A 16,029-nucleotide genomic window follows, 5' to 3' on the forward strand; every position below is an offset into this window, starting at 1 on the left:
CAGGTATGTTATTTCAGTGTTTAACCTAAGTTAACGTGGTACCGCCTTTAAAACAGCGCATGAGACAGGTTGTTCCATCCGTGGGTGAGGAAATGGAAGAGAAGCGTACTAGGAAAGTGGGCTGGATTACAGAGACCCTCTACCAAGCCCAGCTAGGAAGTAAAGACAAAAGCCGAGGCATGCAAGTTCTTCAGATGCACAGAGAGAAAAGAAAAGCATCAAAGAGGGAATTAAGGCAAAATAAAGTCCAAAGAAATGTAAGCAGCAGTGTGCTGGATGTCAGTCAAAATGTGTAGAGACATGAAGTGACTGGGCATCATAGCCATGGTGACCTCAGATGACTAAATGTCATACTGTGAGGAGATGTGAGATGATTGGATGTCACAGAGTGTGGGGATGCAAAGTAACTGGACGTCTTAGTGCACGGTGACATGAGGTACATGACAGCATTGTGAGGAAGGGTGGAGGAGATGGCAGTCCTCATGACAAGGGATTGCACATTTAATGAAATGTGTAATGCCACTTGGAAGTAGATCTGAATGTGTTGTATTTGCAGACATAAAAACAAACACTGGAAAAAAATTAACAAATGCCTGAAATGTTTGGTCAGAAATGTTTCCAGTTGGAGATTTATTTTTTGAGGAGGAGAGGGTGGATCTTGGGAATGTTTGCTTGTATATAATGAAATACTGTGGGGCTAAGACCCAAGTCTACATATGGGTTTGTGTGTGCCTTGTGTGTGTCTTTGTGCACGTCCTCCACAAGGATGTGCTTCCTTTATCACGGCCCATCACCTTAGGTCAGTTGTGAACTCTTCTTCCTTAGGCCAACATGCCAATTTCAATTTAGAAAATTTTGGATATTAGAATATTTTAGAGATTGATTTGTAGATTATGAATGTTCATTTTATAAATCTGATATGCTTGAAAAGAAAAGAAAAATAAAAATCACATAAATCTTTGGAGAAGACAAAGAGGACAGAAAAACCCCACCATATGTTAAGAGCAGCAGCTATGTATCCAGCCCCATGAAGATACACCATCCACAGAAGAAATCTCAAGGCATAGGAAACATGTTGTGATGATACATGCTTATATCCTAACACTTGGGATACTGAGGCAGGAGGATCAGAAGTTCAAGGTTACTCTTAGCTACATAGTGGGTTGAGGTCTTCCTGGAATATGTGAGACCTTGTCCAAATAAAATATAGTAGAATACAGACAAGATGGTAGAAGCTTACTTGCTTGTGGGTTGTTTTGGGGAGGAGAGAGGTTACTTAGTGCCTTGAATTTATTGGGTTTTCATGCTCAAGTGAGCCTGTTTTCATCTCAACAGCTAGATTCTGTCTTTGGGGGAATAAATGAACCAAATGGTCTACTTACTTTAACTTTTCTAAAAGCAAAATATATCAAATCTTTATAAACTGTTTTTCAATGCAAGTTTCCATTATTTTTGATGGAGGACGTTTGCCTCTTCTTCAAGTTCTGGCTCTGGAGACATCTACCTGGGTTTGGACCTTCTCCATCTTGCCCCTGCTCTCATCCCATCACCAAGATAATGACTATTTTGGCTCCTCCTCATATGACCTTAACCAATCTCTGAGCTCTTGGTCCCCAGGAGCTGGGTGTCTCTCTTCTCTCTGATATTCTGCATGAAAATGCTAAATTCAGTAATAGTATGTCGATGACTGACCCAGAGATGCACAGAGTTTGTGTTTCCCCTTTCCTTTAAACTTGTTTCAGAAGGAAGTTTTGTGGGGCTGGAGATAGGGCTCAGTCAGCAAAGTATTTATTGCACACACATGAATACTTGGGTTTGCTCTCAGAACCCACATAAGACTTTGGGTGTGGTGGCATGGGCTAATTACTCCTAAGTGGAGAGGCAGAGGCGGGAGGGTACCTGGTGCCCACTAAATGGCCAGCATAGCCTAACTGTTGAGTTCCACGTTAGAGAGAAAGATATCTCAGAAACCAAAATGGAGAGTGACTGAGAAATGACATTTGAAGTTGATCTTTGGGCATGTATGGACACAGGCACCTGTATACACATGAAAACTCTGTCCTGGCTTAGTTTGTGAAGCAGAGTGGCTGGACTTGAGGAAGGTCTGGGAACACAGGTCCTGCAAGCCTTTGCTGTCCCATGTTGTGTGGCGTGAGCTTCCTATATAAACAGATTGCTTCAGCCTTTGACCCCAGTGTGAGGCCAGCTGTGAAAAGACAGGGAAGGGAGGCAAAGGACCCAAAGCTGGGTGGTCTCAAGTGTCTACCACCATTTGGAACCTCCATAGCAAAGTTATTTCCCATTGATGTGTCTCCTTGGCAAGATGTGGCTGCTGGGAGGCATTGAAAGGAAGGTCATGTGATCCAGCCCCACAGGTCTGTGTTAATGATGCATTAGTTGGAGGAAGACACTTTTGCTCTGCCTTCTAGTTTCCTGGGATGCAGGTAATTGCTGTCTGGGTTTTAATTGTTCCTAATTGCCATTGAGTTGTAGTTATATTAGCATATTGAAAATTAAAATGAAAATGTAATAACAGTAAGAGCTTCACAGTTATTAGATATTCTTAACCAGGGAACCTCAGTGACAAATTAAAAGGCAAATGGCTAAGGCGCATTATTAAAACAATAAAGAGGGGAGGGGGAATAAAGCAGGATGGCGCGATTCACCTACCTTAAGTACTCCTTTTTATCTTGCCTTCATCACTTCTGATTTCGCTGCGTGTGGTAGCTTCTTATGCTGTAGCTGTCTGTGTTTACAAGAAGGTGTGTGTGCGTGTATGTATGTGTGTCTGTATGTGTGTACTTACTGGGCAGTCAAACACACAATGCTTTGTAACCAAGTGTCTTAGTTCCTTTTCCTATTGCTATGATAAAATACTCTAACCAAAGTGACTCAAAGAAGAAAGGGTTAGTGACAGCTCATAGTTCCAAGCTATGGTCCAAGGCAGGAGGAACATGACAGGCGTGGGACCTTCAGTGAGCTGCTCAAAGTACACTGAGGGCAATAAGCAGGGAAAATGCTTCTGTTCAGTTTGCTTTCTCCATTTTATGCAGTCCCCAGATCCCCTGCCCATGACTGAGATGCATCTTCCCACATCCATTAACAGTAATCAAAATAGTCCTTCACGGGCATGTCCGGAAGCCGGTCTCCCCAGTGAGTGTAGATTTAAACATCTTAGCTTTCTGCACAAGGATTTATGTGCTTCTGGGGATTGAATTCAAGGCCTCGTGCATGCTACGCAAGTGCTCTATTAATTGAGCTACATTTTCAGTTCCTCAAATCATTCTTTGAAAGTGTATTTATTTTTTGAGAAAGCTCTCTGTATATATCCAAGGCTGTCCTAGAACTCACTGTGTAACCCAGAGTGACCATGAACACTGCTTCTGCCTCCAGAGTATTGAAATTTAGGCATTCAACACCATACCCTGCCACAAGCCCTCTTTGTGGGTGTTTATCTTTCTAACAAGTTGATACTGCAGTCTTTGTTCACAGTGTGCCCAAGGCCTGTTGGTCTTCCTATGAGGTGTCTTTCTGTGTGCTTCTAATTTGTGCCTCTTCAGTTTTCAGAGGAGTTTGTGTATAAACATACAAATTGTCAAACCACTTCATGGTTTCTCATTATGGGGTAGGAATGTATCTTCTTATTTACTGTCACCTTATTAAAATCAGTCTTATTTTGAAAAACTGTAAAAATTTGGTAGATTATTAAAATTAGAATACACCAAAGTTGCTATTTTTATAATTGTCCTCTCCTCTTTCTCCTTCCTCCCTCCCTCCTTTCCTCCTTCTCTCTACCAGTTTTTTCTCCCTCTTCCTCTCTCCCTTTCCCTAGTAACCCTTCCTGCTTAACCCTTGCCCCCATCTTCCTCTCTTCCCTTACTTCCTTAGCATCATTCCCCAAGTGCTGAGCAATTCTAGTGGGTGGATTAGGGTGGGGTTCAGAGGGCACCATCTGCCTTCTTTGGAAAAGATTCACTTCTGAATTACATGGTGTTAAAACTTAATTTCATGACGCCCAGAGATGAGAACCCCGAGACAGCAGCAGCTGTCACCAAACAGTGGCTTATCTTCGTCAGTTTTGGAGTCACACACACACACACACACACACACACACACACACACACACACACGACTTCGGTTACCTGAAAGCCCATTGCCCAGCTAAAAGCACCTCTGATAAACTTGTCAGAGTTCCGCTTGAGCCTTCGTGGGTTGTGAGGTCAAATAGCTGATAGACCATGCTTACTGACTGGCTCACTGATAACTTTATTCTCCACGGAGTCAAAGTGTGTTCTTGAGAGATATGTGTGCTCCATTTCCAGATAGAAAATTATCTGCTCCGGAATCACGAGACCAGGAAATACCTTCAGGAGCAGGCCTACCGCCTCCAGCAAGGCATTGTCACCAGCACCACCCAGCAGGTAAGGGCATGCTCTCTCCATTCTGTCAACAGAGGCTTGCAGAGCACAGCTCCGGGAATAACTGGCTTAGGAAAACCACAACTGATGGAAGGAGAGAGACGTGTATTCGGGACATAAAAAAGAAATGAATAAAAATGGAATCTTAGAAGCTACAAAGTAAAGGCACATTTTTTTTAAAATTGCTGCACTGCTGCACTGTAAGTGTTAAAAACTGGGAGGCTGTGAAGGTGACAGGCTAAGAAAGCTGAATAGGAATGGAGCTGATTGTACCTTATAGATCATGGAATCAAATGCAATTTTTGATCATTGATATATATGAAAAATAGAGAAACCTATGGTATGGAAAGGTAAGATGGTGCCAGCCTATAATCCCAGATCTGGCATTGAGAAACAGGAGGAGGAGGTTATATAGATCTTCATGTACAGAGTTTGGGCCAACCTGAGTTACAAAAGACTCTGTTTCAAGACATTACAAACAAATACAGGAACAGCAATGGGCAACTTAAGTGAAAGCTTAGGATCCAGCCAAGTTCTTATCTCCGAAGGTCGAGAGGAACTGATGAGATTTATTTTATTGTCAGCGCTTATCTCAGAGTGTATGAGTGAATCTACCCTCCTCAGAGCTCCGCGCTGGTTACGTTTACTAACAATATGTCTTATTTAATTAGCAACACTCAAGCAATATGTGTCAAGAAAATTTTTTTCTTTAAATATTTCTAGCCTAGCAGAACTTTTGAGAAAGAAAGCATTATTTAGACTTTGTCAGGCATTAAAAATCTAATGTTTCTTCCTGTTAGGAACTAGTGTTATTTGAGTATTTTTTTTTACCTTACTAATGCTAACATATATAATTATTTTTAAGAGCTATTTTTATTGTTAATATGTGCATATGAGTGTCACTGCCCATAGAGGCCAGAAGAAGGGATCGAGTTGACTGGAGCAGGAACTACAGGCTGCTGTGAGCTGCCTGATCCGAGGGGTCTGGGAACCAGACTCAGATCCTCTGCAAGAGCTGGCTTGCCCTTCTTGGCTATCACTTCAGCCCTGGTTTCCCGTGTTTAACCTTAAAAGTAGCAAGACTGTTAACATTGTATCTTTGCCTCCTTTCCCTTAATGAGATACAAAAATGTTGGTTTCTTTCTTAATCTAATATTGTTACAACTTCTTTCTGGTTGGAGGGAAATCCTGACACCCAACCCTGCACCAAAAAAAAAAAAAAAAAAAAAAAAGAAAGAGAAAAAAGGAAAGAGAATGAGAGAAAGAAAATAAAAAAGGAAGAAATAAAAGACAAGACCCCACTACACAGTCTTTAATGTTTGTTCTTCACAGCAGATTCCAGATTCCATCTTCTTACTGAAAGGCAACAGCACACAGGAGAGGGATGTAGATGTTTAGCCCTGCTTTGGTAGCTCATTCTGAATTATTTGAGTCATTATGTGCCAGATCCATTGCCACCTTTCACTTCAGGGATTTCGTGGGATTTTATGACTAGATTTTCTTACTTGAATCATTGCAGTGGCTTCAGGGGAGATAGATGTGCCTTGAGACATTTGAATCCAGGAAGAATAGACCCTCTGTGACAACTGTTCTGTACTCCCTTTCCCTTGTCATGCCCCAGGTGACAAGGGAAGAATCACAGTGTTTGAAGGAAACACTGAAATCCCATGGCTCCCCCTGCGCTTGTTTTTGTCTGGTGCCTTTGTCTAGGATTTTATAAGAATCAATACTGTCTTTCTGCTTTCCAGTTCTCCCTTCTCCCCGACTTCATAAGCCCTCTTAACCAGGTGTTGGGAAACTTTGTCTGACGTAGTAAATATTCTAGGCCTTGTGTACCTACTGCATCTGCCACTACAGAGCAGACACAACCATATACCGTGTACCAGGCACAGTACATGCACTGTGCCCACAGTGCTGTGTGTTGAAAATCACAGACAAAATCAGGCCCAGAATTATCTGCCACCAAGCTCTAATTTTTATCCTCTTCCAAAGAGCTATTTTCTCAGCATACTCTTTCTCCCCTTGACTAACCTCCTCGATGTGACATTCTGAAACATGCGCCCTGTATGTGCCCACTGACATGGCCCTCAGTGCTTGCCCTCATTGGCAAGTCTAGGGGTCTTTTTGTTTTTGATGCTTTTTCTTGCTATGTTTCTCTGACTAGCTTCTGACTTCCTGTGTAGCTGAGGATAGTCTTGAATCTCCTCTCTCGACCTTCCCAAGGGATTGATTGCAGGTCTATACTAGCTCCCATAGCCTTTGCTTTAGTGTTGACTATGGAGGATTCTTCCCAGTTATGTGTTGGCCTTGCTTGGGGGCAGAGCTATTATCTTACTCGGAACTTTCTCTCTTCAACATCAGCTGTGGGGGCATATTTCTCTTTAATAAAGATATAGTAGTAGAGGAAAAGAACATTGTTTCCACAAATAAGCTGTTTGGTGGAGGAAGTTACAGTTGTATCAGATTGGGTGTGACTCAGGATGGCATTAAGTACTAGTGGTTTCTGTGCTTTAGTTTAGCAGCCCAGTAGCTCTGAAAGGAGCTTACAGGTCTCTGCAAGCGAGCCATGGATTAGTTGTGTGATGGGTTATTGAAGAAGCCAACAGCACTTCTGCCAACTCAGGTCGTTCAGCTCTGCCCAGCCTTCTTGTGTTAGTGTTCATTTCTAACAAAAGAGCAAATTCAGAGAAAGTGTATCTCAACTAGGGTCAGTCTGCCAGTGACCATTGACCTAGATCATTGTGAAAAGTTATCATTAATGTGATAACTGGAAGTATTAAGAAAAGAGAAGGTGAGGGAGGAAAAGAAAGTCTTGTTCAGCTCTGCGCACTATGTTCTCTGGGGACTCTTAAGGTTCTCAAGGGGGAGAAGTAGCATGTAAGGCAAGAGTTTAGGAAGATATTAGGACATCGGATAATAAAAGGTCATGTCCAGCAGGAACAGAGTGCACAGTCCATAGAAATGGGAGATGCTTAAACTCTCGCAGTCTTAGTCTCTTTTCTTGTTGCTATGATAGAATACCCTGACAAGCAACTTAAGGGAGAAAGAGCTTATTGTATCTCACAGTTCAAAGATACACTTTCAGTGTGGTGAAGTTAAGGTAGCTCAGGGAAGTTACAGTAACCGAGGAAGAACTTAGGGTAGCTGGAACTTTGTAGCTGCTGGACACATGGTATCCACAGTGAGGAAGCTAAGGGTGTTAGATGCATGCTGTTCCTCAATTGTCTGATTATGTGGTGTAGGGTCCAATGCAGGGAATGGTGCCACCCACAGTGAACAGGTTCTGTCTCAATGTCATCAAAATAATCTCCCACAAGCCATCTTAGAGGCCAGATTACCAGATGACTCTAGATTCCATTAAGTGTTAGTTTGAAACAGAAAAATGAACACTAGGAGTGTATGGATGTCAAATGAAGCAGAAAGGGTTAACCAAAGGGACCTAATTCATCTACCGTGAAGTTTGTAATGGGATAACTAGAGTGATCTTTCTGTTATACCTCTTATAACTGTTTCCAATTACATGCTTTAGTGGTGAGACTTATAAAATGACAGTGAAACACCTAGATACCCCCTCCCAATTTTAGCTTTGCACTTTGTTCTATGCCATCGTAGGTAAATAGCTTGCCTTTCACATCTCCTAGGTGCTAAAGGTGATGCACTTGGTTCTGTTAAATTCTAACAAATACTTGGAATGATATGAGAGTTTATCTTATATGAAGAACTAAAATTTTATTTTCCCTTTTGACTTTAAAACTGTTTCCTGTGGAGACTATTTTTGTGGCGTTCATTCAAATCCTCTCTCCTCCATGAAAGCTGGTGACACACTTCAAGGGGCTCTTCGATCTATAGTATTGGTACAGAGGACTGGCTTTATTCGGTTGTTGGCACAGGCTTCCCAGTTTGGCCCTTTGTAGCTTCAGATGGGTCTGGTTCATCTTCTTAAATTAGAAAATCATTCTTGGCAAGATGTGAATTATTGATGGCCATTTTTGTTTCAATCAATATGTCAGTTTGAAGAGTAAGGATTTCTGCTCACCATGAAGGTATTTAGAAACACAGAGTCAGCTCTCTGTAAAGCATTGTGGATATGCAGAAAGTATTTGATTCCTGCTGTAAGCATAGATTGGAGGTAGCTAGTGGAGGTGAAATAAACTGTTCACACAACTGTGCCCATGTGGAGCTAAAGATAGATCATTTACAAGAAGTCCGGTAATTTTACAGCAGAAGAGCTGTAGTATGCGTCAATACAGCTCTTATAGCCCTCATCAACTTAATAGAGGCTTTGAGTGGATTGTCTTTATGATACCAGAAAAGACACAGTGAGCCTAATTGTATAAAAGGACAGACAGAGGCAGTAACATCGCACCTCTAAGGTCAAAATGTAAGTCTTCTCTGCTATTCTGAAAGCACACTCTGTCCCCTCTCCTAGGGTCGTACAATGTTGCCCTAGCTGTCCTGGAAATTACCATGTAGCCTAGGCTGGCCTTAAACTTGTGGTGATCCTCCTGTCTCTGCCTCTAGAGTACTGAAGTTACAGGGCTTGAAAAATGAATACCGTTATGTTTCAGTTTTGTAGTGCTGAATTGAGCCCAATGTATCAATCATGCAAAGCTTCTTCTACCAAACTGAGTCATGTCCCCTTTTTGGTGAGGAGTCTGTTGTTTTTTAATTTGTAGGAGAAGGAAGGGAGACATTAGCTTCCTAGACACAATATTGACTTATTCAAAATTGAAAGAACAGGACAATTAAGCTTAAAAAAACAAGAAAACAATTAAACTCTGTAGATTCAACTGACTTATCAGATGGGCCAGGATACTTCTTAGAAGGCCTCTGAAGTGTGCATACTTTGTTTTTCTTTACATTTGTTTATTTATTTATTGCCATTGTCTCTGTGGTCATGTGGGTTTCAGGGATCAAACCTCAGGCTGAGATACATACACCTCTGTCTATAAGCCATCTCACGAACACAAGTATTTCCTTTATGCTAATGAGACAAGTCTAACGTAGTCCAGACTGACTTTGAACTTGGCTTTGCAGCTGAGAGTGATTTTAAATTGTCCCTCTTCCAACTACTTAGCTGAACACTATATTTTTTTAAGACCATACAATCAATAGGCAGTGTTAGCTATGCTGACAGTGCCCGGGAAAGGTTGTGTAGAGCACGGTGATGGCTGTTTGCTTGAGATGAATCTGTGCTCCTACCTCATTTCCTGTTGCATACTCATACCTGCCTAACTGTAGAAAGTAGAGGTTATTTCGGCTCATGCTTCCAGAGCATGTGAACGCCAGGAGTGAAATGCTGGTCAAGAGACTCCCCTGGTACATAACACCCACCACCACAGGAGGTAATCCACTACTCCTGGGAGGTCAGGGAAGTGGAACACTCCAGAGCATGTGTGTCCCAAGGCAGATTTTACAAAAAAGATATTCTAACCTTCTGCTACAGGCATTGCCTAGCTACTTCCTTTGGGTTCTCCAGTTCACTCTTGGACCCACTGTAAATGATTCAAGTACTTGTGAGGCAAAGCTGCTGGAATAGACACTAGGTGGAATCACCTTCAACATTACTTACGCTAATACAGCAGGGCACATCACTCCTTTATTGACTGAGGCAGACCGAGGCAATGTCTCTGACAGCCCACTCTGCTCTCCAACTTGCTTTGTCATCAAAGATGAGCTTGGACCTCCAGGTCCCCATATCTCAACCACCCAAGCCCTGGGATATCTGACGTGTGCCACCAGGACTAGTTTATATGGTATTGGGCTTCACGGATACTAGGCAAGCACTCTTCCTACTGAGCTACATCTCTAGCATTCTGCCCCTGGCCCCCAACCTGCTTCTGTGCTTTAGTGGTTTTCAATTTATAAAGAGAAGCACTTTATATAATAGAGTTTTTAAGCTGTCAATTTCCAGAGGCTGTTTTGGCTTTTATACAATTGAGACCCACTGGCGGTTGTCAGCATTCTATTGTCATGTCACTAGTCCTGGAAATGTGTAAGACACTGTTTTGTTTCTTCAGCACCCCTCCTTGTATCTGACACACACAGGGCACTCAATGACAGTTAATGAGAATCGCTGTCTAGCAGAACATCACTGGGAGCTACCAGATTTGGATCATTAAGAGGATTCACTACACAGTATTCTTTTTAAGGGAGAGAAAAAAAAATGCCTTGTATCTTTTACTACAATGTCTCACGTCTTTTCCTGGAGTTAAATGTGCCGTTGACTTCTTGCATATATAGTTAGACTAATTTAATAATTGGTTAAGCACCTTCCTGGAGGACACCAGCAAGATGTTTTCAAGCTCACACATTTCATTCTCTTGAATTTTCATGGTCCATTCTGTGTCTTCCTTTCTGCACCAACTCGGATACTCCTCTGCTTCGCACAGATGATTGACCGGATATGTGTGAAGGTTCAGGATCACCTCAACTCCTTACGAGCCTGTGGGGGGGATGCTATTCAGGAGGATTTAAAGGCAGCAGAGCGGCTCATGCGAGATGCTAAGAATTCTAAAACGGTGAGTTTCTTCTCGGGATTCACAAGATGCTGGTAGTGTGTTTGTCCTGTTTGTTCCTGTACTGATTTCTCCCTCCCTCTCTCTCTCTCTCTCTCTCTCTCTCTCTCTCTCTCTCTCTCTCTCTCTCTCTCTTTATTTTTTACCATTATTAATTATTTTATTTATTTACATCCCAAATATTGTTCCACAACCCACCTCCCAGCATTCTTTCCCCATCCGCACTCCCCTTCACCTCTGAGAAGCCCCCCCACCCCCACCCTCTCCGTTCCCCTTTGCTGGGCATGCCCACTCCCTGGGGCATCAAGTTTCTACAGAATTAGATGCATCCTCTTTCACTGAGGCTAGACCAGGCAGTCCTCTGCTACACATGTGCCAGGGTCCTCAGACCAGCCCATGTATGCTCTTTAGTTGGTGGCTTAGCCTCTGGGAGCGTTGAGGGGTCTAGGTTAGCCAATACTGTTGGTCTTCCTATAGGGTCGCCCTCCCCTTCAGCTTCTTCAATCCTTTTCCAGCTGTTCCATAGGGGTCCCCTACTTCAGTCCAGTGATTGGTTATGGGTATCTGCATCTGTCTCAGTCATCTGTGGGCAGAACCTCCCAGAGGACAGCCATTCTAGGCTCCTGTCTGTAAGCATACCATAGCATCAGCAGTAGTGTTAGGGTTTGTTTCTCACCCAGAGGAGGGATCCCAAGTTGGGCCAGTCACTGGTCAGCCATTCTTTCAAACTCTGCTCCATTTCTCACCCTTCATTTCTTTTAGACAGAAACAATTTAGGGGTCAAAAATTTTGAAGGTGGGTTAATGTCACCATTCTTCCACCAGGCCCTGTCTAATAGAGGTGGTCCCTTCAGTTTCCATATCCTCACTGTTGGAGATTTCAGCTAAGGTAACCCATATTGAGTCCTGAGAGCATCTCACATCCCAGGTCTCTGGAACTTCTAGAGGTTCCCCCAGCAGCTGCATATTTTAATTCATTCTCCTGGCTCTTGGGGCTTCTCCCCTGATCCCCCATATCTGATCCTGCCCCCTTTTCTCCTCCCCTTCCCTCCCCGTCCCCCTCCCACTTAGGTCCCTCCCCTCCTATGCCTCCCATGGTTACTTTGCTTCTTCCTCTAAGTGAGACTGAAGCATCCTCACTTGGGCCTTCTTGCTCACTAAACTTCTTAGGGTCTGTGGGTTGTATCTGTACTTTTTGGCTTATTAGCCAATACTCCTGTGATGTGGTAATAATATATCCTTGGATCATGGCACAGAGCCTCTAAATTCCTGGAACATTCTGAGCGAAGGAGGTGATGGTAGCATCTTTAGCTGCTAACAACCAAAGCTTTTCAACACAGCAGTGTTCATCCCACTGAGGACCTGGAGGAGCTGACCATAGGATGGCTCTTCTGTCAAGTGCACACACTGTCAATGGGAAGGGCTGGAGACTGGGTCCATCACCATGCCGCTCATGCAACTTCCAGGGATTCTTAAAATGGGTTCAAATAGCTTTTGCTTAGTGCCATCAAGGGGCTTGGAAGCTGGTATTCCCGGAGATGGCAGGGAAGCCCTCTCCATCAAGCCTTTGCAGAGCCCTTATTCTCAAGCCAGGGGTGACACTCTCATCCCTGTGCCTGCCAAGGTGAGTCCATTTCACTATCTGGGTTGGAACCCAGTTTGTGGTGAGGAAGGTGCTTTCCTGAGATTAATGTGGCATTCCCACAGGTCATTAAACTTGAGGGCTAGGTGGGGACCTCTGTGACATTTTTATAATCAGCTGTCCTAAAGAACCAGGGATGACCAAGAATGTGTGACTGGCAGTTGAGTGACATACCCCTGTTGGTCTGAGTCCTTTCTTATAGTCTGGGCAGAGTGTCAGAACTGAGTGGAATTATGGGACAGCCAACTGGTATCTGAAGAGAAGGGGCAAATTACCTGTATCTTCAGTGACAAAGTCCTCATATTGCAGACAAAGACAGGACTGTATAAAGGACACTAACAGACTTTGTGACCTGATAGTCACTGAGTGGCAGTAATGGCTGTGCCATCTGCCAGTGTCTGATGGCAGTGTGGTAATATGCTAACACTGCTGGGTTTTGCTGAACATGCCTGTGAGGAACATGGGCCTCCGTTTACTATCTGTGTCTTTGAGAATGAATGATCACTCTCTAATATATTTCTTTACCTCTGTATAACTCCACAGTGGTCTTGATGCTTATTGAAATGAGGTCACTTTTTATCTTTCTTCCAGTTGTTACCAAATTTATACCATGTGGGCGGAGCATCATGGGCAGGAGCCAGTGGGCTGTCATCCAGTCCCATTCAGGAGATCCTGGAGTCAATGGCCGGAGAAGTCACAAGAGTTGTGGATGAACAACTGAAGGTCTGTGACTCTTGTTATCTTGAGAATGAATTTATGATGATGTAACTGCTTGATGGAATTCCATACTATAGCTGCCTGTGTTTATAATATGCACACTAACTGGTCAGACGGAAGTAAATATGTCTAGTCTAGTTAATGTGTTTTAAAATGCTTTCCTAGGCTGGAGAGAGGGCTCAGCGGTTAAGAGCACTGACTGCTCTTCCAGAGGTCCTGAGTTCAAATCCCAGCAACCACATGGTGGCTCATAACCATCCATAATGGGATCCGATTTCCCCTTCAGGTGTGTCTGAAGACAGCAACAGTGTACTTATATACATGGAATAAATAAATAAAAAATAAATCTTAAAAAAAATAAAAATAAAAAATAAAATGCTTTCCTATGTAGTAAATCTCATTTTTGGTGGCAAGTCTTTAAATGAACTAAACATGATTGGTTGCTACTAATAGGGGGATGATTTCCACACAGAAGATACAAAAACAAAGTGCTCTGGGGAAAATATCTTTATTACATTGGTTTGGAGAATGGAAAACGAGGTGGGAACTGTGTGTAAACACTACATACACCTATTGTACATATGTGACAGTCATGCATGGCTGGGGATGAATAAACAGACTTATTTAGAATGATGCTGTGGGGCCCCAAATAAACAGAGATCTGCTATTAGCTTACTGATTGAAAGGGGGTTTAAATGGTCCCTAAGATTTTGGAGGGTGTGAGTAACCTAAGAGCAGCTTTTTCTAAAAGTCAGCTGTCCTAGAGACACTTCGCATTCAGGATTTTTGCCTTTCAAGGCTGCTTTGAGTTTCTGTAACTACTTAATCTGTTTGCTTCTGAGAGTGTAACTTCTGTAGCAAGTGGAGGAGTTGAGGCACAAATGAGTGGCACTTTCACAATATACTAATTGCTCTCCAAAAATTAAGCTAATAAGGCAGAAAATGCTGTGGCTTCTTAGGCATTAACCTATCTCATTGTGCATTCATCTATCTCTCTTTGCAGCTCCTATAGACCCACTTATGTAGTGTGTGAATTTCACTTCTCTGTGGCTATTAGAATATGCATTGAACAAAGACAGAGGGGTAGAAAAGAACAGTGGGCTGCTTCAGGGTCTCTGTAGACCACGTGGTAGTAAACAGCACTTGGATCCTTCACAAGGAATAAAGTGTACAAGGCAGATACTCTCTTCTGTGAATAAAAAGCAAACTTTGTTACTTCTTTCTGACTGTAAAACAGGAAAACCTCTGAGAAATGCTTACATAATACCAACAGTAAACTTGTAAAGGATTACCAAAATCCAGAGATCACATCTCATTCTGTCTAACCATCAAGTCTTAGTGTCTCCGTGGCGATGCCATGCCGATGACTCAGAACTGTTTACACAGGAGTGTGTCACAAGCGCAGTTCTAGTAGCAAGAAAGCATCTTTTCCACTTTAAAACATACATTCTGCTATGTAGATGTACCACAGCGACCCATTCTAATTTCTGATGAAGTTTTCTTAGGGTGAATTTATGTAACTGCCATTGCTGGGTAAAGCACGTTATGCTTGTGTATAGATTTGCAAACAGGCCGAGCGGTAGGAAGCTGCTTGTTTACAGTATTCTCAGCAGTCCTGAGTACAGCATGACACCACTAACATTTTTTTAATATAAGGGGCTAAGGAAAAAAAAAACCTTACTGTATGTTTTTATTTCCTTAATACCACAGTAGAGCTTGAGTATTTATTTGTTTATGGTGCTGGAGCTTGGCCGTGGGGCTTTATGCTTGCTGTGTAAGCATTTGATTCGTGAGCTACATACCCAGCCCTGTGTTTTCTATTGGAAATGTCCTATTTCCATCTGTTTCCCCCCCCCCCCACACACACACACCATACTCTTTAGAGCATCTCTAAGAATTCCTTCCAACTCTAAGAATGACTGTCATTTAAATTGGCAAGAAACATGGTCGCAGGTCCTTTCTTGTCAAACAGCTTCCAACATTGCTGGGTTTTCACTTTTCCTGAGATGAGGATTGCCCTGTTTCCCCCCAAATGCCTAGAGTGGTAATTGACTTTGGCTCATTTTTCATGGGTGGGACTTGGGCAAAAATATCCAAAGTAAAAGGCATGTGCATTGAGACACTTGAGATAGCATAGATGATAGCGTTTTTCGGGGAGGCTTGACTTAGATTTGCCGGGAGTTTTCTGAACCCTCATTGAATGTTACCAATGCTCTGCTTGTCACTGTTCCAGAACCTTCTCTCTCCTCTCTCTAACCCCCAGGCCCCAAGCTCCCAGCAGCCTGTGTGCTGCCTGTGTTTGTGTTTTTCCTGCTCCCTGCTCACATGACATTCCTGGACCTTGTGAAGCTCAAGTTTCTTTGCCTCTGAAAGCATCTGTCATGCATCAGAGCAAGTCCTCATTCAGAGAATCATAATCCAGTGTTCCTTCTTAATGGTCCCAACTGAAACATGGACCTTTTTACACTTGCTATGTCCAAGGTCCTTTACTTCCTTCCTTCTCCCTTCTACTGACCTAGAAAACAACATTTGCTGTTTGAGGGGGGAAAGTCACATTTTCCTACGTTTTGATTTCCTTAAAATTGTGTACTAAAGTACAATTTCTAGAATTACCTAAGCTATAAGGATCATTCCTTATTTCACTACCAAAAGCAAATTTTCGTTGTTGGAGGAGCCCTGTCCATGTTTGTCAGAGTTTCCATGCCAGCAAGAGTTAAAGTAGGTGGATTCTGTTG

At 42.8% G+C, this 16,029-nt stretch overlaps 1 protein-coding gene across 19 annotated transcripts in view; it reads left to right on the top strand.

Moving 5' to 3' along the window:
• Positions 1-16,029, top strand: part of Carmil1 (capping protein regulator and myosin 1 linker 1) — a 280,386-nt gene that overhangs the window by 211,120 nt on the left and 53,237 nt on the right. For all 19 annotated transcript variants that reach the window (XM_063276423.1, XM_063276428.1, XM_063276429.1 and 16 more), the window contains 3 exons: positions 4,323-4,421; positions 10,811-10,939; positions 13,169-13,300. In XM_063276423.1, the coding sequence (XP_063132493.1) occupies positions 4,323-4,421; positions 10,811-10,939; positions 13,169-13,300 (360 nt within the window). The remainder of the gene's footprint in view (positions 1-4,322; positions 4,422-10,810; positions 10,940-13,168; positions 13,301-16,029) is intronic.

The sequence above is a fragment of the Rattus norvegicus genome, chromosome 17 (genome assembly GCF_036323735.1).
Source record: "Rattus norvegicus strain BN/NHsdMcwi chromosome 17, GRCr8, whole genome shotgun sequence".
Classification (NCBI taxonomy): Eukaryota; Metazoa; Chordata; class Mammalia; order Rodentia; family Muridae; genus Rattus; species Rattus norvegicus.